Here is a 23115-nt window from a genome sequence, read left to right as displayed (position 1 = left end):
TTTGGAGGACTCTTACAATCCCAAGCACCAATCACAATTCTATTAGAAAACCCGCAGGCGATCAGGGAATTGAGGCAATCCAAAGGCTGTTACTTGCCCCAGTTCAGGTAACACACTGGAAGCCAAGTCAGGCAGGCAGAGCCAAGGATCCTGCCTCGGTCCATCAGTTAAGGTAAAGTGATGCCTGATCTAACCTCTACAGCTCCCAGACACTTTTCGGTTGCTGCTGAGACTGTAGAAGAGTACCCAGGAGCCACAATCTCCTACCTGCAGGCGTGAACACTACTGATGTTGTATGTCTTCCCAAGACCGCAGCTCCTGCCAGTTTTGGACAAAGTCACTGGACCTACGTGGTGACGAACGATGATAAAGCCATCACACCTTGTCACTGTGTGCCACTGACCTTGAAGGCTAGATTTGGAGTGCAGCAATGCAATCTCTGCTGGCCCACTTGGGAAGGACACGTTGGTGCTGTGGCTTCTGCCTTCTAGGTATTCACTGTAGATGTAGCTTAAACTGCACCTTACTGAGCCCTGCTTAGAAAACCACTCAGTTTTGAAGGTGAACATGCACGTGCAGGAGAGCAAACTGTTGTAGCAACCATCTCGGGCATTTGGAGCCCCCTCCCAGAGACCAGCATAGCATGAGACCTCTGAGCCGTTCACACAAAGTGCAAAACCCATTTCCCTGGTCTAGGTTTCTCGTTTTAAGAGCCTGCAAGTAAGAAGACAGACAGCTACATAAGCAGTTCTGTTTTAACTAAGTCTGTCACCAGGCTATCTGGGCTTGTTGTAACACGCTGATTAAACACTCGAATCAGAGAGAGCTCAGAAATCATCACTTAAGGGCAAGGAGAGCTGTAAGAAAATTGCAAAAATGTTCCTGTTCTGGAAAGAGGTATTATTCCCATTTTATAGACGGGATATCTGAGGCACCAAGTCCCCCTCAGCCACATTAAGCTTTGCTCCTGGCACTCATCATCTCGGAGCCTTTGGGGCTGCTCTGCATTCAGTGAGTCAGTAATCCCAGTAGGTTTAATCCTTCACACTGACAAGTATTTCAACAACCAGGCAAGGGAAGAGCATTTAGTAACAGCCAAAGGTTTCTGTAAGGAATGTGTTACCAAATCTCTGGTACACTACATTTCTCTGAGTACCCGCAGCTGTCCTTCCATCACGACAGCTCCTCCTTGGTCTGACACAGGATGGGGAACTGTACAAACCCACCAGAATTCAGGCAGAGATCATCAAAAGTGTTTTAATGATTAAACCATGTCAAACATTAACAATGTAGGTATATTCAGATGAGCCAAGTGTTTAATTCTAGCACATTTAGACAGCCTATTTTGAACATTATAGCTGCTGTACTGAGCTATGTAAAGACTCTGCAAACCAGTACCTAGAAATGAAGACACACGCACAAGCTTTGATAATGTAAACATAACAGACACTGTCTCCTTCAAATCAAGGAATGAAAACCCACAAGGCTAGTAGAACTTACTAATTCTCTAAAAGATGTGCAAATTTTTTTAAAAAGATTTAATTAAAAAAACCCCAACCAAACCAAACATGTTAAAACTGGCATTTATATAAATATCAAAAAACAAATAGTTAAACTTGAGCAAAGACCAGCAGAATGTCTTGCACAATTCAAATTTTTAGAGCTTAATGAATAAAATATTCATAAGCCATACCTCACCATGGCAGATACCAGAATACCAGCAATAGATACTGGCTTTGCAACTGACTCCTCATATGTGCAAGGCAAGATTTTACAACAAGGAGTAACTTTAACAAGGACTCAAACAAAATTGTCAGATAACAAGCCAAAACATTACTGGTGATATACACAACTCACATTACAGAAACAGACATTTCCAGCACATTTCAGTAACATTTAAAAAACATTAGGTATGATTTTGACTGTTCAATTTTGCTTGTTTGGGAAAAAACCACATTTGTTAGGCACATTTTAAAAGTGAACATATGCTACATGAAGAACAGTTCAGGTACCAACTTAAATACAGGTAATTCCATCAGAAAAGCATCTTTCTGTCTTTGTTTTTAAATACACTTTTGGATATGTCACAGACTTAAACAGTAGCTCCTCAAATGTGGATATGGCTATGGTAATAACACTTGAAATTCTGCCAGTTTCCATATTAAAAACCACTCTCATCATTTAGCATTTACGAATTCTCAGAAATAAGAAAAAAAGAAAAAGAGAGAAAAAAGATGGGTCCACCCTGTATATACTCTAAACCTTAGAGACAATATTTAAATCTTAATGGACTGTGTAAGCGCCAATTAGTTTTACATTAGTGACATACTTCAAATAAAAAAATAAGATCTATTAAAAAGGTAAAATAAGTTTTCCATCTGGTTTGTGACTGTTTAGTCAGTTAAAGCCAAATATACAAAACTAAATGCGCCATTTCCAATTTCACTGTATCACGTAAGAGATACGTAACATTATGTATCACATACAGAACAGCAAAATGATCAATGGATTCTTCTACATGACTTTTTAATAAAAAGTCAGTCAACTGAAAAGTTGAAACATACCCTAATTTTTAAACCAGTAATAAGCTTTGGGCCCTGCTTTTTAATTTAAGGCATGTGTGTTTATCGACTGAAACCAGCATTGTACAAATTACCTCTACAATCACATGCATGACCTACAGTAAAAAAAATGGAGGTTTAGATTACAGTGTTTTCAAATTGTGAATCATAATTCAGCACCTATCATATTGACTAGTAAGGCAACAGCAGTGTCGGATACTATGATAATACTCCCTTCCACAGTCTATAGCGGGGTCAGTGACAGCCCAGAATTATTTTTAAACTTTAACCTACTTTTATGTTCTGTATACAGTTTCTAGGGTGTTTGCACTGGTTAAGTCCTACATAAATCACACTATTCTAGGCAGGAATAGTTACAGTAGCCGTTAGAGTATTAGTGCACAACTCTTATTGTGCTTACAATCAGATGATTTTGTTGTTGGGGTTATCAAAATGTTTTTTCAGTTTGGTCTTCAATCCTTCCTTTGTTTCCTTTGTTTCACATTGTTCTCAAGGGAAGAAGAGCTGTTTGTGTACCCGTTCACAGTGGCCGTAGAGCCGTTCTGATACTCTTTCCTCCTCGAGGATGCCTTCTTGTTGTAAGTCTAGAATATACGAAAAGACACATGGTTTTGCTTAAATAAATAACCATTTCCTCACAGTAACTCTAGAAACACAACAGCAAACTCTCATCCACCGTTTTTAAGGACCTTGTGCCGGTGGCAGAGTCTAACAAGCTCAACCGTTTTTTGAGTATGAGGCTATACTATGTCTGCCATTCATCACAGCAAGAGGGTTAGTTCACTGGAAAAGAAAAAGGCTTGGTAGTAGGATGGTAGCATCAGTAGTGTTATGTTAATTAGAAACAAGGGAAGTGCTTCTATGAGCAGACTATGGCATAAGACTATATTCAAAATGACGAGGAAGGAGGTTTGATGCACTGCGGGTGACAGTACCTCAAACAAAGCCAGAACAAGAAGTGGGTAAACAGGAACACTGAGGGAAGTTCAGAGACAGAAACGTGAAAGGAACTTGCACTGGCCAACATGGTAAGCAAAACCTAACAGGAGCAGCGAGTCTCAATACACCAAAAAAAATATTTATGGAAGTGAAAAAATATACATGAATTAGTCTCTGACAAAGGGGCTCAGTAGCCTGACAAGAGCATGTTTCCCGAAATACTGTGTGAAAGGAAGCGAGATGGTTAAAATTTAAAATATGAGTAAAACTGATGAAGAAAGTCAAGTAATATTTGGAATATACTACCATATTTAATTAGCACGTTCCTATGCAGCAGGTGGTATGAACCACAGGACTGATTTTAAGTAGTACTGGCAGTTCAGATAGGGAAGCCTGTTTCCTCCCATGAATCGATCTTACCAGACCTGAAATCCTCAAATCTTTCAAGAGACGTTTAAAACAGAACACAGTTTGCTTGTTTGGGGGCAGTAGGCCGTGTTGGTTTGGTTTTCTGAGGATGGGTACATCTTTGCACAGAGTCCAACTACGAACTACTCAGAACAACACACACCAAGTCTGGCTGCACTCAGAGACAAAATGAATTTTGTAAAAACACAACTCAAAGTGCTAATTTTCCATATGAAAATACAAACAAACGCCTGTGAAGATAAGTCAAACCCAGATTTCTGTATGTTGGGAGTTTGGGAAGTTTCCCTGGATATAAACCAAGCATTTCCCCTTGTGAGAGCACCAACGAAAAATTCCTTTGAGTGCTTCACAGGTTCACAGGCTGCCGTTTTATTTCAGACTGGAAAGCTGTTTCTTATTAAAAGCTCTTCCTCTCTCTCATCTGCTGTTAAAATTGCTTTAGTAAACTGCCGTTTTGTGCCGCTCTGCTCACTGAAACTACTAATCATTCTGAATTACAGATACAAAACATCAGAGGATAGGAAACCGGAGGGCAGACCAACAAGTAAAGTACTTTAGGAACACATGCATGTTACTGGAAGACAGCAAAAGGATATTTCAAGTGTATCTTTCTGCAAACAGCTTTCCAATGAGATACAGCCAGCAGAATGCTACAACGAGTCAACGAATATTATTTTTACCTGAATATAGAAATTTGTGAAGAGGATAATCAAAGAAATCATATAAGAAATCTGGAAATACAGCCAACCCTGAGGAAATGCACATGGCCAAACAACACCACAGCTGGTCTGGAAGATTGTCAGGACAAACTGAATCTGGGGAGAGAAAAAAACCCAAAACAGAGAGAGAGAAGTAGCACATTAATACAGGCAGTAAAAACCCCATTATTGACCAAAGTGCCATTCGTTATTTCCAAAACAAGTCAAAAACATGCCATACTGTGTCTTTTGACAAGTTTACCCTCTCTTCTAACAGTGTAAACCTGAGTTAGTAGACATTCGGGTTGTGGGAGTCTGTTGTTTAAATGGGTTTATTTGATTGATATTGTTCTATTTTAGAGCACTAGAATAACTTATGTAGAACTGATTTATAAATATAAAAGGAACAAAGACCACCATCTTCCTAGTGAGAGCTCACTGGGGTTTGACTCCACCATCCTATCAGAGCAGGTATGCATCTCACTGCTCCAGCTGCAAAAGGTCACTGGGTCTACACATAGACCCTGCAATCCTCTGCCTCTGACAGGGACTGCCTGACATATGGCTCCAGTGGAAGAAATTTAGGGGTAAAGGATGTAGGGAAGCTGGGAAGGCAGGGAAGAGGACCAGGGTTTAATTACTTTCAATTACCTCTTTTGGAAAAACAGAGTTTGGGTTTAAGTGCTGCAGAGAGCCTTAGGCAAAATTCATCCTTACATGAAGGCTACCAGATTAGGGAATGTTTATTTAAAAAGGGAAAGACTGCTGTGTTCTGCTGTTATTTAGCTGCCCTTACAGCTGTGCATGCAGAGCAGGCAGGGAAGTGAAAGCAGCTATTAGATAGCCAGGGGAGCAACCGAAGCACCGAGACACTTGCACTCTGCAGCACTCAAACAACCAGGATGAAGAATAGAATCTGGAAGTAGAAACCCCCCCCAAACACAAAACAAAACCCAACAAAAAAACCCCACAACAAACCTCCCCCCAAAACAATGATCCCCACTGCCACAGTACTTAGACATTCCTCAGTAAGGAAGGGTGCTAAAACAAGAAGATTTTGAGAATCAACACTGAATTGCTGGCAGCCAATGTTATTAGCGTGTTGTGAAACTATTCACAGTTCTGAGGGAGTACTGGAGGGGTAGGGGCGGGAAGATAACCAAAAAAAGTTCATCTCTAGGCTTCAGTTTCCCCACCTACAAAATGGGGAAGACAGAACACCAGAACAGCCATGCACATTTCCTTATGGTTTCTGACGTATTATACATATTGAAGCCTGGCTCTCATGCAGTATCACTACAGCATGTGCCATTTTGCTTAATTTTGTTGCCCCTTTCATCTCCAGTGTGTACTCTGGGCTTCATCACTGTACACACAGGAAACAATACAAATGGATACAAGGAGTCCAGCACAGAATTACAAGAGAAAAAAATCTGCCCATTTAAAGTGCAGGAGGAGACTAGAAATATTGAACAGTTTTTAATAAGCCATTTACAACTGCATGCAAAAGTGAGACAGAAAAGCCATTGTCCCGCAGGACTAGAATGACGGGCCTTGTTAGCTGTGGACTGCGTTGCACTCTGCTTCTGGTCCGTCATCTCAACATCAGGCTGAGCAACCAAGCAGAGAGAAGAGTATCCTAGGTCGAGTGGGTTGGAAGAAAAGCTTCTTCCTTCTCCCTGGATAGCAAGTCCCAGAAAACCCAGCGCTGCAACTCCCAAATACATCTAGTCACCCAACATGGCAAAGCGGAGAAAGATCCCACTGATCTTGGCACCGATTCATGTACACCATCAGACCTCAGGTCCCCATTGTTCCGAAAACAGAGCAGAGGTGCAGAAGCCGGATTTCTAGGGTGACTTAGGCACTTAAAAATGTAGAAGGTACTAGCCTTCATTCTCCTTTCTTCTACACCCTGCCAAGATTTTCTAGCTTGGTAAACAAGAGGACCTCATCACAAATACAAGAGCCTGCTGAAACAGTGGAGAGCTCATCACTCACCAGCTGCCCTTGCGTGATGTACTTCTTCCACCACAGATAAGGACGCATTGCTGGCACAGCAGACAACCCGTAGTAGGAGTACATGAGGACATGGATAAAGCTGTTCAGTGTGGCACCAAAGTAAGCTAAAAAAAGGGGCAAAGGAAAAAGCAAGTACACTGTATTACCAGGAACACGCTGTCTACAATCTACAAAAATAACAAGTTCAAAATGTTACCGTTTAAAATGTTACCGTTTAAAATAAAATTTCTCTTAGAAGAAAGGCAAGAGATTTACTCCCTCCCCCAACTTTTCTCCTGCTCTTCTGTTCACCCAACGGAGTGGCTGAGCTGCTTTGCAGCTGCATGCTTTATTCCAGCCTTCTGGTTTTGATTCCTTGATTTATTCTTTTTTACATCTACATTGCGGCTTCTCAAGGGAACTGAAGAAGCTGATAAAGAGAAGGCGTGTAAACATGCCCAACGATCCACAGCTTCACCCATCTAATTTTAGGCTTATTGCACTTCCTTTCAGGCACAAGCCTATTTTCTCATTTATAACCAAAAGCAACAGGTATCTTCAGAAACGGCAAGTTAGCCATTTTATTTGTCCCTGTTTACAGCACCTTTAGTCAGTAAAGAAACTTCTAGTTTAACAACAAACTGCATAGCACTGTGATGACCAAGCAGAACATAAAGCTTGGAAAGGAAGAAGAAAAACACATAACTAGAAATAGCACAAAAGTATTTTCAGGACCACACAAACACAAGACAGATCTTACATATCGGCACTTTTGACCACTGTATAAACAGGGACTGACTTCCCCGGAGAACATGGTTCCAGATGCACACTCTTTATAAGTTCAGCACTACTCACCGTTGTGCCGACAACAGAAAACAAATACGAGTTTCTATGTTATTTGGCTCAGAAAGCAGATGCTGAGCAACCCAGCCTCTTGGCCTGCACTGCCAGTAGTTCACATCCGCTGGATTTTGAAAGGTTTCTCTTGGATGCGCGTTCAACAAAGCCAGTATCTACAAGCTGCACATCTGAACCACAACTAAGCCACACCAATGCAGTTAGGAAACTAGATGTCAGCTAAAAGCAATGAAATTAAATATCAAAGCAAGATTAGCAGAGATTAGCAGGATTTAGACAGGAGGGGCATGGAAATCTTCCACTTCAGATGCATTCGGTCAAGTTCATTAGCGCTCAGGGACAAGATTTTAATTGAAATCATTTGTTATGGCTAGTGGTATAATGAGATTAAACTGAGAAAGTAACAGCTCAAGTGAACTTGACAGATACACGGACAAGAGTCACTATTCACCATCTTGCAGTTGAAAGAAGCTTCTGGTCCTGACTGAAAAGTTTATTGTTTCATTAGAGGGTCTGCAACCATTGCAAGAAAGAGAAAGCAAAGCTGACGGGTATCAGACCTGGACTACTACAGCTGATAAACGTCAATTGCCACATGAATGAATTCTTCAAATTACATAGGCACACCTTTTCTAGAAGCTTTGTCAGCAGCTTAATTCCTGCAACTATCTACAACAGCTGCAATTCAGCAAAGCAGCTTAATATGGGACAGAACAAATCCCGAAGCTGAAGGTACCAGAGATGTCTGGTTTGACCAAAAGAAGATCAAACCAAGGCCCCTGTTGCACGTCTTCCCCACCATAACCCAGTACTTACAGTGACCACAAGGCACCCAGTTCATCACAAACCACCAAATGTTCAGCATTGTTGCATGGTGGTAGACATGCAGAACAGTGATCTGATGATTATTTTTCCGCAAAATGAAAAAGAAGGTATCCATGAACTCGATGAGTTTGGAGAAATAGTACCACCAGAGGACACGTATGATCTAGAAAGGAGGAAACAAGTTTTAGAAGCATTGCATGTTGTGGGGGCTTTCAACCCTTTTGCTGTCTCAATATTTTAAATCCAGATTCTGTCCTGCACTGCTTGAAGACCCTGCTGAAATCATCTGTAATGCTTCCACCTTAGGTTTTTCTATAGGAGATCTAGACACAAACCCATAGCTACAGCTGAAAACAGGATGACAAACACTTTTACAAGGCTACTGCTGTGCACTTGGTGCGTCCTGGGAGAAATAAAAAAAATATTTAACAAGAGTTGGTCTTGCAGTGCCCTCTGTAAAGGAGAGGTCTGAAGACTGACCAGAAGAAATCATCACCACATCTCAGGAAGATAAGGGGACTCATAGCACACAGTGGTTGGATATAGTCTGAAGACCAAGTCCTTGGTTTTTGACCTGAAAACACTTGAAAATTTACAGATAATTGCTCAATAAAATACCAACCATGAATACGTTGTAGATTAACTACTATGTTTGACAATGTGTTGCCATTGTATTGTAAAAGGGGGGAAAAAAAGCATATAGTTTGGACAAAATCTGCATAATCAATACTGTTCTGCTCTCCACTTACACACAAGTGGACAATTTGAAACGTTGTTAGCTAGAAGTCCTGATTACGTTACCTTCATATCAGCTTCTCCTCCACTGTGTGTATCCTGACAGAAGAAATTGTATCCTCCTTCCCATACTCCCGTCACCAGCTGAGAAGACCAAAAAAATAAAGTGTTATCTGGGCGGAAGGCTGCGCCCCGCAGCACACACAAACCTCCACAGCGGCTCTGCCGAGACACGTGGCGTCGAGGGAACAAAGGATTCGTGGGCACTCGCGTGTGGCATCGGGTTGAATTCAAGCACAAAGCAGTAACAGAACCACAGTGGAGGGTGAATTAAATTCTTTCTGTTGGGGTACACCTGAATAAAAATCGGAGGTAGCATTATCCCCAATTTACCCCACGTAGCATATGTGGTTTGCAGCGCCCTACTGCATGCAGACTCTCAAGATCTTTCCTTCTTGGCTGATGGTCTTATTGCAGAAAGTGAATGACCAAAGTAAAGTGAAAATATTTTTCTTCTGATTATTTTTGGAAAGAAGAAGTTGTATTTTTAAAAAGTTTCATACACAGAGATCTGACTACAATTTTTTCAACCATGTAGCAGAACAAATCTTCAGCTTTGCTATCCTTAACAGCTAACAACTGATGTTTTACCGTATTGCGATTCCTCAAGATCTTTTTAAATACCTCACTCCCCCCAAGAACATTACATCGCTCCCAGTACAAGTGACCCCACAGGATACACCCTTGCCGGCCCGACTTCCTCGTGTAACACGTAACACCTCAAACATGACAGAATTACTTTTAAGAGTAACAACCAGCTGTTAGTCATGAAAGGATGACACAGAGCCTGCTGCCAAGAGGCTGGCTGAAACCTCCAGAGAAGCAAGAGGCAAGGCTGGACATCCACATTCCAGCCTTTCACAGGTGGGAGATGGAGGGGCAGGCTGAGGGTGGGATGGGAGGAGGGAGCGGGTGCAAGACCAGGAGCAAGCCCCCCTTTTAACATCACAGCAGAAGGGATCACTGGATGTTGTTTATAAAGTTTTTCCTCTTGGGAATAGCACGAGGAGAGAAGTAACAAACTTAGACAAATCCCAAGTGAGAAAAAGAATTGTTAGAGATCCCAAAAGCATTTTAAAGGCAGAGACAGATATGCTGTGCAAGCAAGTTGCCCATTTTTGGTCTTATCTATGCTTGTGCAGAATTAAAAAAAAAAAAAAAAAGCTTTGCAGAGCCACAGTGGAAAACTCTGTACCATAAGCCATTTAAAATAATCATTTGATTAAGGAACTACATAACTGGTACGATTCAATGCTGCTCAGACCTGTGAATGAGAAGCTAATTCTAAAAGGTACAATAAAGATTATCACTTAAATGATCTACCTTTTCCTAATATTATTTCTTTCATGCCTCATTTCCCCCCTAAATTAGCTTTTAAAATACCCAGTAAGCCTAGGTGATTATTTTTGACCCTCTGAGATAGAATTATTCCCACTATTTAAGGGAGAGGAAAAAAAAAAAAAGAAAAAAAAAAAGACATTCAGTTATACCATAACATATAGACCTGGAATTATCTCATGTATCAGATCTAAATCAATACCACACTGCCACAGTGAGAGCCAGGCAGCTGTGCACATCAGTGGCAGACTCAAGCACTTTCTCTATCCAAGCAGCAAAGGAAACACCGCTGGAGGAGCACCCTCCTAGCCATAAGGCAGGCATGGCTGTGCAAAGCACAGCAGTTTAAAGGTGGTGCCCTGCTAAAGGACCAGCTACATCCCGGAGCAAGCCTTGCACCAAACCGCTCTTAGGGCACTGAGGGAAACGTCTGCGTGGCTCTGCAAGTGCCCGCCAGTCCCTCAGACAGAAGACCACATTGTGCTGTGATCACGTTGTTAAGAGCTTACAGATGTTTTCATACAGTTCTCATAGTTCAAGGAACTGTTAGGAATAGAGAGAAAATCACAATGTTTATATTGTAATTAATCCAAATAGCATCCATCACTAATGCTGTGGTCCATCAACTTCTCCCAAGTAAAGGCTAGCATAGTGAAACCCCAAGAATTTTCCTTGCACTTGATACAGGTTCGCTACCTAAAGCGTAACACAACCACAGGTGCCTGGATGGATCCCACCTCTCTGAAGGACAAAGGCATCAGTGTGGCCATTGGAGCTTCAGCTAAATCCCAGTATTCCCTTGTTTCCAGAAGAGCATATAATAATATGCTGGGAGCTGTAGTACTCTCACAGCCACAGGTGCTTGTTTAAATGATAGAAGCAAAGCAACACCGGTAGGAAACGGTAACATCTTTTATCATATAAATAATTAGCATAGTTACAAAAAGAATTTAATCACTCCCTTTCCAGAAGGAACTAAATAGTGACAGGTGCTACTGCTGCCCACAAACCTTGCTGGGTGCAACATACAAGACGGATAATCCTCCTGAGTTAGCCAGCTGCTCCTTTGCCTGACACCACTATTTCTTGCACCCTCAATACTTTCAGCACACGCTGGAAGGCTTCAGAACACAAAACCAATGGGCCACCCTGAGACCTGACCACGAATGGTTCCCAAATGGCTCTGTTATGCACAGGGCTGGGTGCACAGCACCAGGGAGCTGCTTGTGTGCCACCTAGAAAGCAATAAACAGAGGCGTCTTCAATTGCCAGCTCGCGTGTTTAGGTCATGGCTCATGCTTGCTGTGGTCTGCTTCCAAGGTGGCCAGAGTTTCTAATCCCTCCTTAAAGCTACCGTACAGCAGGTCTCAACTTGCCCAGCAACAGGCTGGTGGCTCCTCAGCCACCCCAGGCTTGAGACAACCCTTCCCTGCTCGCTGTCCCTACGAAGTCCTTCATCTTCAGCTTGGCAGGAGCCCAGGCTTGCTAATGGCATTGCTGATGCACAACCACAGGCATATCTTCTCCCGAGAAATTAACTTGTCCAGAAAAGGCTAACTATAATAATTTTCACCAGAGTATGTGATTTTTAAGCGACCCAAAGAGAGACAGGTCTTTCACAAGCCAGTTAAAATAGCACTTAAAGTCAGCGTTAAGTCTCTCAGCTCTGGAGAAAACCCTGCAGCTTGTAGTTGCTCTTGTGCTCAAGCAACTCATACCTCCTTCCCCTGCACCGACATTTTTTTGGTATTGCTTTCGTTTTGTAACGCTGTTGGTGAATTCTTTAAAATGCTGTGGCATGTGGTTTTATCAACTCTGCTACCAAAATAAACCGGCACACAAACACCAGTCTGACTGGGCTGTAGGAGAGGTGTTACAGGGGAGGATTTTGTAGGATTTTTTTTTTTATAGAACCGAAGTCTGAGACTGGCTGGGAAAGGGCAGATAAGGGTCCCAGCACTGCAGCACTCTGCCAAGGCACAATGGGTTTACGAGCTTCAGAACAGAGATAGATTAGAGTGAAAAGAAACAGACGTTCACACCTCTGATCAAAGAAAGCAAATGCCTGCAGAGATACAAAATTTTATCTTTACATGAACACCACCACCTCAGGACAGAGGTAAGGCTTTGGGACCTGTAAAGAAAGAAAGGGGAGAGGAAAGAGCCGCTTGGCAGCAAGTCACCACCCGCAGCTCAGGTGCCACGGCACCTCTTCACCAGGTCCCCTCCTTCCTGAAACAAGGTGCAGCTCTTAGAATGCTTTTCCTACAGCACATACAACGCCTCCCTCATCAGGAAAATCTGAGACTTCTCTCAAGCAGATTCAGTAGGGAATTAGTTTTTCAGCGGAGAAAAAAAGACAGTGAAGAGATCAGTTGAAGTGAGCCTTCACCACTGACCAATTTTCTCAAATCTAAGTCCGGGTGGTCCAGACCACTTGGCTAGTTTTGCTAACAAACATCCCCAAAATACAACAGGTCTGCATGCCGTGCAGCTGGGTGCCCTGCGCTCTCCCTGCGTGTCCAGGTCACCCAGCCGAGAGCTGAGCAGAGGCACGGTCCCTACCCACAGCATCGCATGACCGCTGGCCCCATGCAGAGCAGTGACAGGGGTGGAAGCGGTGCCGCCCCTGCCGCTCTAACTACCCCCACAGCTTTCAGATACAGCTGCGGCAGCCAGCAGGCAACTGACCCGCATCCCGTAACCCCTCCGCCAGCCACCCTGCTACACACCCTGTCCACCATGCAGGAGGCCACCCCTGGCTGCTCCTGCCCGAGACAGGAGTGCTATTTCCCCTCAAAGTCTAAGCACCGTAGCTTTACACAGAATAAAACTTTGCTGTTTGCCCCTAATGAGCGTCCCCTCTTCCTGAAGTATGGGAGCGACAGGTCAGCCTGGAGAAACCTCTCCCACCCCCCGGGGTCTGCCTTGCCTTTTGTATTGTCTGGGACAAGCACAGGCCACTACTCTGTTCTGCTAACACCAGAACCCAGCCCGCTCATTATATGCCCAAATAAATAATTTATAGCAAGTACCCACAGAAACTACTATCTTTGGAATTCCAAATAAGAGGTGTAAGATTTCTAGTGATTTTAAAATGAGGTTATATTATATTACATCAGTAGACCAAGCGGTGCAAGTACACAATAGCTAGAATTATACAAATCCTACAGTGCAAAATTTTTCCCCCCACGTTACTGCATACAGACATTCAGATGTAAGGTCAGAAAACCAAGTAGGTCACCTTTTTCATCCTAACTGGGAGGATGCGTCACTTGAACATCTTGTTTTGGTCGCATAAACTGAGCTGTGATGCTATGAATCACAACCTGAGCGACCACAGCTGTAACCTGGGAAAAACTCCAACGCAGGGTTTCAGATGTGTTGTACACAAGCTATTAAAGCAGCTTATTTTCAGACAGGCTACTAAACAAGTTCATAAGTGGTGATGTTTTATGACTTCTCAAACTAGCACTGAAAAAAGTTTTATCCAGCTGAAATTCAAAGTGACAACAAGGAAGAGAACAGGGAGTTACTTCTCTTTTTCTCGGTGCTGCTCTTCATCATCTTAAAAGTTGAGTACACGTATTATAAACCGCAACTGACGTGTGGCTAATCCTTCAAAGCCAAATTTCCATGACTGTTGTGATCCGAGCGAGGGTATCGCCTGCTTTGCACTAACACAGGTAATTGAGGAGGCACTACAGCCAGAGAACATACCTGGAGGTGCAGGAGGCTGATTTTTTTCCCTATCACCTAGCCCTTCGGCTCTCTCCCTGCAAACATCAAGCAGCACGGTGTTATGTCAGCACAGCTCTTTACTTGGCAGCATTTTTGTGGGATCAGTCACTCGTCACAGAACGTTGCCTGCCCTCACATCTAGCATGTAAGTGCTGTCAAACACATTTAGTTGCAATTATTAGGAGTTTAACAGTCTTTATAAAACTGTGGCTTTCTATATTCCCATTTATAAAGAGAAGATATATTTACAACAGTACCAATGAACACTTCCACATAGATAATGTTAAATTAAGAGCAATATTCACTTTCCTGTAAAGCGTTTTGCTATATAGGAAGGAGAAGCCTTAATATTTGCTGTGTTTTAGTTGTCTCATTCCTTCACAATGTAACCAGGTGAACAGCTTTTGTAAGTACGAGGACTTTTTCGGCATACAATAAATAGTCCTTTCTGGGTAACCAGTTAATTGTTGACAAGAAAAAGACATTCATAAGATCAACAGTTCGGATATTTTCTATTTTTTAAATTTATCATCAGGTTTTGGAACATAGCAGAATGTTACAGTGAATTTCATTTGGAAACTATGAGTATTACTCCAAGTATTTAAGGGAAAAAGATTGGTTGTCCTGATCTACCCGCACTTAGTACAACTGAAGAAAAGTCTGAACTTGTAAATCCTCAATAACATAGCTGGAGGCTAAAATAATAGATTAGTATATAACTATAAATAGAATCTGTGTAAAATAATGCAATGATGCACATGAAGTCCACAGCAACACTACTTTCAGACAAATTAAACAGATGAAGACACTAATTTTTCTGGATTATAACAACCTGACAGAGAAGTTAGAAATGCAAACATATCAAGAATACAAGTTGTTCCAAGTACCTACTCAATCCAAACCTCTTCCTGCCCCCCCCCCCCCCAGGAATTAAGTATCAAAGTTCTTAATAACTCAGCTCAGGTTTTTTTGACTAGACAATTCACTACACAACAGAAATTACTTTAAGTTTAAATAATTTCTTATCTAAAAACTCACCTTGTAAAATACTATAGAATTAACTACAAACTTAAAGAAGAATTACAGCGTGCATATGCTTCTAAGCAAACAACAACAAAAAATAATAATTGCCTGTTGAAAATGAAATCTCTCCTTATGGAAAGGAGAAACACTTTTGGTTAAAAGCAAGTCAGATTATTGTGTACATTAAAACCACACACTCAATTTTCTGACCACATTCTTATTTACACTGCTGTACTTCTTCATTTTCGCTTTACTAAAAAACATATAATCCTGAGTAGAAGCAGCTAAAAGTGCTCTTGGGGAAGCAGAAAACTTTATACTGCTTAAATCTTTGTTTTGTTAGGAAAGAATGTAACTCCACAGAAAGTCTCATTCAGTTTGAAATACATTTGTATGTTCAGATTTTAAGTTCCAAGAAACAGATGAATCACAATGACATTGATGCAATTGTTTCAGCAAAACTAAGAGGACACAAAAGAAGCTACTGCAAGCTTACAGAAACGGATGCAAAGAGTGTGTTCATGATTAATCACACTTAAATAAAACACGTTTTGCACTCCAAATCAAGCTGTAGTTTTGCTACAAAGTACTTTGTACCATCCACCAGCACAATCACGTTGAGCACGTCTTCTAGGAAAGGAGGAGTTACTGAGGGAGTAGCCAGGTTCATGCTGAAAGGTCAGACCTTCACTTGCCCTGGGCGAGAGAAGTGCATTTGAAACATTGCTAACCAAGTTCAGCAATGTTTCAGGCAAGGTTTGTTTCACACCGTCCTTAGGGGTAACATTACAAGTATGGTTTTCTTCCCTGAGAAGTGACATTAAAGAACGATTGCAACGTGTTCTGCAGATGTTTCCCCAGGTTTAGGAGAACTGTCCTCAGAGATCACTCTCAACACAAGCCAATACAATTAAAGCAGATACTGCAGAATAACCCCAACCCAACCCCTTTTCTCCTACCTCATAAAACATATACAGAGAAAGCAGTGTAAGTCCAAGGTTGTAGACCACTAGAATACCCCTGCATGAGAATGGCTGCTTATTCCGCATGTACTTTGGTCCTAGCCATACGATTAGCAAGTACAAGACTGAGAAGATAAAGGTAGGTGTATAGTTCTCCAGAAGAAGCCATCCTTTTACTCTGGGATCTGAAACAAACAAAAACATGTGAAGACTTAGATTTTGTAAGGGGAAGAATTCAATGCATCCAGAAAAAAAACTGTACCCAAAATGCTTCTATTGCCAGAACACTAGAGAAAGATGAAGGAATAGCAGCAAGCCCTTTTATTAAGGGCCACATTACTAATTACAGCCAACCTTTGCGAACAACAAGATTTTAGTTATACAGTTAAAGAAAGCAGAAATAATTCTCTTCCTAAGGCATAAATATTCTTAAATTATTACTGCTATTATTTTAAAATACTCATTATATTCAGAATCGTTGTTCATCTTGAACACCACAGATACGCTCAAATTATAAAGAAAAGCTTCAACGACCCTCTCCCCCTTATTCTCTCAAGCCATCCCGTCCCAATAGCACACACCTTATTTCCCCACAGTGCCAAAGCTAAGAGTGAAGCAGGTACCTCTGCGGTTATTGGTAGATGGACCTGGTAATTACCTTCTAATTAATACTAAGACAATTAAATTTACATATGTGCTACTCAAAAGGATTAAATTTTGGAGTTCTTGTATGAGCAATGGAACACAGAGCAGTCAGTCCAGTCTGATTAACCAGTCCAGTTGGCAACAGTCAGGAAAAGCACGTAAGCCACTGAGAACCGGGCAGTTTCAGGGGAGCGCTTGGGACAAGCGCACGATCTTTCAGAACCTCAACTGTGTTGTCCATACTCAGCATCAGTATGGTATCTCACTCCTCTCACTGAAGGCAGCCCAAAGGATTGAAACCAAGTTTACCAAACCATAAAGGAACAATCCAAGTATTGCTGGCATTCACAGCCCTGACAATTTTAAATGAGTCATATGAGGATCCTGCATGTAAGCAATGAGGTTGGGAACCCGTTAAGAAAACCGAGGAATTTGCCACCTTTATGGTTCATTATTTTTAAGACAGACCATATGCCAGCACATGCAGTAAATTACATCAGGACATCCAGACTAATTTAAATGGGCTTAGTACAAAGAGGGGGACAGCAAGGGCACTGAGCTACTAAAACCGAACAGAAAACACACTCTGAAGGATCAGAGGCCTGTTCCAACTCCTGTGGACTTTGCCCTGTGAGGAAGCAGCACCACCACCAGAGTTTCACTGGGACAAAGTAGAAAAGACGATACTGAAGGGATCAGAGGAAGAAAGCACACACCACTGTGCAGCACTGCTACGTACACTCGGTACGGGACGCATCTAATCCCCCTGGCCAGGACCAGGTGGAACAGGGCCATCCCTACCCTAGCTGGAAACCCTCACCTGCCACTGCCTGCCCCGGTCCCACTGCCTTTCCCTTCCTCACACTGACCAGGATCGCTGTTCTCCACCTGTAGACCTTTTCCCAGTGAAAAAACTACCAAAACCATTGTTTCTTTAAAAAGAATGGTTTCAGAGAAGCAATGCTTTTTAAAAAAATACAGCCTTTTTTCAGTGAGAAATTCCTTAGCAGCTCTAGTTATGAGGGCAAGAGTATTTTTATTTTATCAAATGCAAATGTAAAAAATATCTTTTAAAAGTAACTTAGTAAATTTAAAAAAAAACACAAACAGGCAGCAAAGATCTAAGGTAAGTCATTCATTAAGGCTAACAACAGGAGCTTAACTGATAGTAAGAAGAATAGCACCTACGACTGTCATAGCTGAAAAATCAGCAGCTCTTCAAGTCAAAAGATAAGAAGCATTGAGCAGACTTATTTATTACAGATTCATACATTTTGATGCTTTGCAGATACTAAAGGAAGTAGTCACCTGTCAAAGTCAGGATGTTAGAAGGAAGCTGTTTCTCATGTAGCTGCTCTTTAGTATCAGTTTTATTTCTGTACTTAATCTTTGACAAATCTTACCTCTGGGTCCAAGCCAAACATCAAGGTAGCTATTGATTGTTTTATCCAGAAATTCCATTCTACAATCTATTGAAATGGAAAGAAGAGGAGAAAGTTAGTTCTTCAGCTCACAAAACAAGTTTAATCATCTGAATACTGACTGTATGTGAGGGTTAACAAAGAAAATACTAATATGCAAAAACTAATATGCAGCAGACATAGTGGACATTCCTAGCGTGTATAAAGTGAACGAAGCTTATTCTAGTCTCAGAGACACACTGGTGTAAGCGTACTATTTACTACTGAAGTATTTAACACACAGAAGCTTAAAACAGCGAGTTCAGATTAACCTAAAATTCTTTTTAATTCTGTTTTGTAAGTGCAAACACAGGATGACAAGCAACGCCCCTCTGCAAGGAGGAAGAGGACTGCACCCTGAGAAAGTCAGCAACATTGACGTTCTCAAATAAATACTGTGAAGCTCTTTTAACAAAGAGCCTCCAATAGCTGGCAATGATAGCTGGGGAGGAGGACGGAACTAAAAACATGAAAACTGGCTCTGCTATGGCCTTTGCAGATAGGTGACTGATTACAGCTCTGATTAACAGCCCATAAACCCAAGAGATCAACAGTTACCGAGGCAAGGGAGAAAACTGCAGTTCATGGTATGAGTACCTCCAGCTCCAGAATGCTTACTGGTAAGACATTACCAGATAAAATCCATCCAACATCAGAACAGCAGAGTGATTCAAATGTCATCTGTCAGCTCCTCCACAGCCAGTATTTATTGGTAGCACCTGGTATATATACTGCGGTATATAAGTTGCTGTACCTCCCTCAGGTTAAAGCAGGAAAGCAGCAGCAACACCTCCCCGAGCAGGGGCAATTATAGACAAAGCTGTTCTCAAGAGAAGAGGAAGTAATTTTCTTCTTGATTGAGAAAAACCAAAACAAAACATCTCCCCCCTAATTTCCTCTTTTCTACCCAGAACTGTACTTAAGTTTCACTAGAATAATTTTATCCATTTTTAACAGCACTGTTTTCACTTCTTGGTGTTTCTCCCGCCCCCGAACTCGTAATATTAACAGCAATTTTTAGTTATGGGGGAATAACATAAGCAACACAAGCTGTCAACATACCCACAGCACAAACTGAAACAATTGCATGAGTTTATGCATAGCTGCTAACAAAGTTTATCTCTACTTTTTTCAGCTCTAGCTAAAGAAACACCTCTCTCCCACCTCTGAAAGCCCTGCCTCTAGGGGATTTCTTATTGATGCAAGTAAAATGAAAAGCAGGTCCTCTGGTTTTAGTCAGCTGGAACTGACATCTTCCTTTCTTTCGAGTCCTGCAAGAAAAGCCAAGCAGGATGCAAATGAAGTCTACTGCGGGTCCAAAGCAGGACTGGGAGCCACCCAGCCTCCGCAGGAGCTTCGACCTCCCTCTTGCTGGGACCAAGAAAATACAGCGGGCTTGGATACATGCATTTACATCGCATGGTCTTCCATCGCAGAGCTCTGGGCAGGAGGCTGACACGCTCACCAAGGATTTCCAGCTGCATCCCCAGCCCATCGTTTCCCAGGGGGCTCTTGGGGAAATGGGCAGAAGAGGACTTTCCTCTCCATGTGCATCAAGTCTTTGTACAGCTTTGGACTATACAAAGGCACAGAAACCTCCCTGGAACCTGGTCACCAGGCACAAACGAAAAAGCTTGATTAAAATTATCGGGAGCGTTAAAAAGTCTTTTCCAGTCCTGATTCATACCAGTTTTATTTTCCGACTGAAGCTGCCCAGCCCAAATAAGCAGTTTGCAACAAGGTGCATTTGTGGGATTAGGTCACCTCACCAGCCGTGACACACAAACCGTGAGCGCTTGCGTGAATGGCCACAGCACCGGCACGCTGGTGTCCTAGGAATAAGGAAATGAAACTGAGAAGCTTATGCCGTCCTACCAGAAGCACGAACATCAGGAAGGCTGTGAGAAATGAGTATATGATTTCCAAGGACAAGCCAGATAGACATCCAGAGCAAGCTCTTCCCCCTCCTCCCCCCATTTTTTTTTTTTTACCTGTCAGCTATTAAATATCGCCAGGAAAATCACTCTCCAGTCGATAATTAATTTTGTTGCTTGAAATCCCCACTTACTCAATTTGTCTGTTGCTCCCTTGATCCAGTACCAGTTGATTTAGTTACGCAGCACTGCATCATCCAATAACCCAGCATCTGTGCCTAACTTCAATGACTTCCAACTCCCTTTTTGCAGAGGAAGACTTCAGATGCAAGAGTTTGTTTCAAAAACAAAGACAAAAAAGCCTAATTCAGAACTGACTTGCTATATACTGTTGGTTGCTGGTCATTAAAAATGCAGATATGTAAACAAAACAATTAAGAGAGCAGAAACAAACTCCAACTAGCTATAGCAAAGACAGCAAGAAATGAAACTCCATGTTCAGCCTTCCATAAAACTGGAAGGAAAAACTGATTCCCCAAGAGGAGGAAGCTTCTGCAGAGGTCTCAGCTTTTTTGGGTGGCTACCCCAAAGCAGCTTTTTGCGCCGGCATTATCAGACAGCAGATTATAAAAGGCACAGCAAAGGAAGAACTACTCCTGGTGTCGATTTCCAGAACTTGCAGAAAAAGAAATTGTTTCAAAAGGAACTCATTTGTGTAACAGAAAAACAGAGGGAAACAATCTGCTTTTGTTCCAAGGGGGGGGGGGGTCATGTGAAAATGCGTTGAGTCTCCTGCCAACAGCCACACAACATTAAACACTGCTTCAACGGCAGCAACTACAAGGGTTCTTTTTTAATTAGAATAGTTTCCCAATTCAGAGGAACATCGACTCGAGAAAAATTAAACCAGTGGCCATTTGAAATGCTGTAATGAGCATGTTTCCTAATACTGAAAGTAAGCAAATTCTGTGGCTCACCACATAGATGAGCGGATCTCTAGCAACGCTCCTTTACCTAGACCATACCACAGCAAGGCACGCTATTCACAGTATCATAGAACCATAGAACAGTTTGGGCTGGAACGGACTTTTAAAGGTCATCTAGTCCAACCACCTGCAATGAGCAGGGACATCTTCAACTAGATCAGGTTGCTCAGAGCCCTGTCCAACCTGACCTGGAATGTTTCCAGGGATGGGGCACCTACCACCGCTCTGGGCAGCCTGTGCCAGTGTTTCACCACCCTCACTGTAAAACACTTCTTCCTTATATCTAGCCTAAATCCATCAACTTTTAGCTTAAAACCATTATGCCTTGTCCTGTCACTTTGTGGCCTGCTAAAAAGCCTGCCTCCGTCTCTCTTACAGGTCCCCCTGTAAGTACTGGAAGGCTGCAATAAGGTCTCCCAGAGCCTTCTCTTCTCCAGGCTGAACAACCCCAGCTCTCTCAGCCGGTCCTCACAGGAGATGTGCTCCATCCCTCTGATCATTTCTGTTGCCCTCCTCTGGACCTGTTGAACAGGTCCATGTCTTCCCTGTGCTGGGGACCTCAGAGCTGGATACAGTACTCCAGGTGGGGTGTCACCAGAGCAGAGCAGAGGTACAGCATCACCTCCCTCAACTTGATGGCCGTGTTTCTCTTGATGTAGCCCAGGATATGGTCAGCTTTCTGGGCTGTGAGTCCACACTGCTGCCTCATGTCCAGCTTTTCATCCACCAGTACCCCCAAGTCCTCCTCTGCCAGGCTGCTCTCAATCCCTTCATCCCCCAGCCTGTATTGATACCGCAAGTTGCCCCGATCCAGGTGCAGGACCTTGCACATGACCTTGTTGAACCTCATGAGGTTCACATGGACCCACTCCTCAAGCTTGTCCAGGTCCCTCTGGATGGCATCCTGTCCCTCAGCTATGTCAACCACACAAGTCAATCAGGTGCGCTCAATCCCACTATGTCATATATGAAGATATTAAATAGTACTAGTCCCAGCACAAACCCCTGTATTCCTCATCCATCAAATATTCCACCCACCAAATCTGTATCTCTGCAGTTTAGAGAGAAGGATGTTGTGGGGGACCATGTCAAAGGCCTTATAGAAGTCCAGAGAGATGACATCCATAGCCTTATTCAGTACCTATGGTCAGAAGAAAAAAAAAAAAAAAAAAAAAAAAAAAAGAAAAAGACAACACCCCCTCCATTATGCCACACATTGCTTTTTAAAACAGGTACCTCTATATAACCTAGTTCTTTTTCCCTAACCTGCCCTTCTACAATGGACAGGAAAGAAAACACCCCCTCTGATACCAAATTTTAGCAATGCAGTAAGGCCCCTGAACACTAGGACAAGCCGGATCAGGGTCTGGAAGTACTCAGGCTTACAACCTGAAGGATGCTTTACTTCTTCAAGTCCAAATATTTAATCTAGAAAAATGCATATCTGACGTTTTAAACAAAACAAGATTACTGAACTTCCAATTCTGCAAAACAAGCATAATGAAAACCAAGCGTTGCACCTTGCCCCAACAACATCGAGCCCCATCGTTAAAATATTACTTTTTCAAAAGTCCTCTGGATTTAGATAAACAGGATCGGGGTTTTTTTGGACATCCACAGAACATTTTGCAATCTCAGTCCACCTCTGGCACCACGAGCTGGGACATGCACTATGCTCCAGCAGCCACCCATGTGTTTGGTCAGAAGATGTGAGCTCTGCCCTGCTGCTCAGTCCAAGCATGGATGGCCCTGGTGCTCCTCGGTGTGACAACTGAAAATACAGACCAAAGGCTACACAGAAGCGTGCTTTTCTTGCAGTATACATATATATATATATTAAGGTTTATTTATGTAAGTTTTTCACATAGGCTACCAGCAGTGATAACCTGCTCTTCTAACGCACATCGCTACTCTCTGAGGAAAGGGCTACTAAATACTGAAGTACTTTACCAGCTCCTG

At 42.4% G+C, this 23115-nt stretch overlaps 1 protein-coding gene across 5 annotated transcripts in view; it reads right to left on the bottom strand.

Annotated features, from left to right (window-relative positions):
* Positions 1-1243: 1243 nt before the first annotated feature.
* The window catches only part of ELOVL5 (ELOVL fatty acid elongase 5), a 38756-nt gene continuing 16884 nt past the window's right edge, over positions 1244-23115 (bottom strand). For 2 of the 5 annotated variants that reach the window (XM_040598679.1, XM_040598678.1), the window contains exons 2-8: positions 18240-18305; positions 16189-16376; positions 9134-9211; positions 8324-8495; positions 6650-6774; positions 4631-4765; positions 1244-3166 (exon numbers count right to left, since the gene is read on the bottom strand). In XM_040598679.1, the coding sequence (XP_040454613.1) occupies positions 3035-3166; positions 4631-4765; positions 6650-6774; positions 8324-8495; positions 9134-9211; positions 16189-16376; positions 18240-18297 (888 nt within the window). In that variant the 5' untranslated portion in view covers positions 18298-18305 and the 3' untranslated portion in view covers positions 1244-3034. Of the gene's footprint in view, positions 3167-4630; positions 4766-6649; positions 6775-8323; positions 8496-9133; positions 9212-16188; positions 16377-18239; positions 18306-19983; positions 20007-20364; positions 20406-23115 lie in introns of those variants that run through there. The other 3 variants (XM_040598680.1, XM_040598682.1, XM_040598683.1) reach the window with 3 other exon arrangements.

The sequence above is a fragment of the Falco naumanni genome, chromosome 6 (assembly GCF_017639655.2).
Source record: "Falco naumanni isolate bFalNau1 chromosome 6, bFalNau1.pat, whole genome shotgun sequence".
NCBI lineage: Eukaryota > Metazoa > Chordata > Aves > Falconiformes > Falconidae > Falco > Falco naumanni.
Note: the sequence above shows the minus strand (reverse complement) of the source record. Positions and strands in the feature narration are given on the sequence as shown.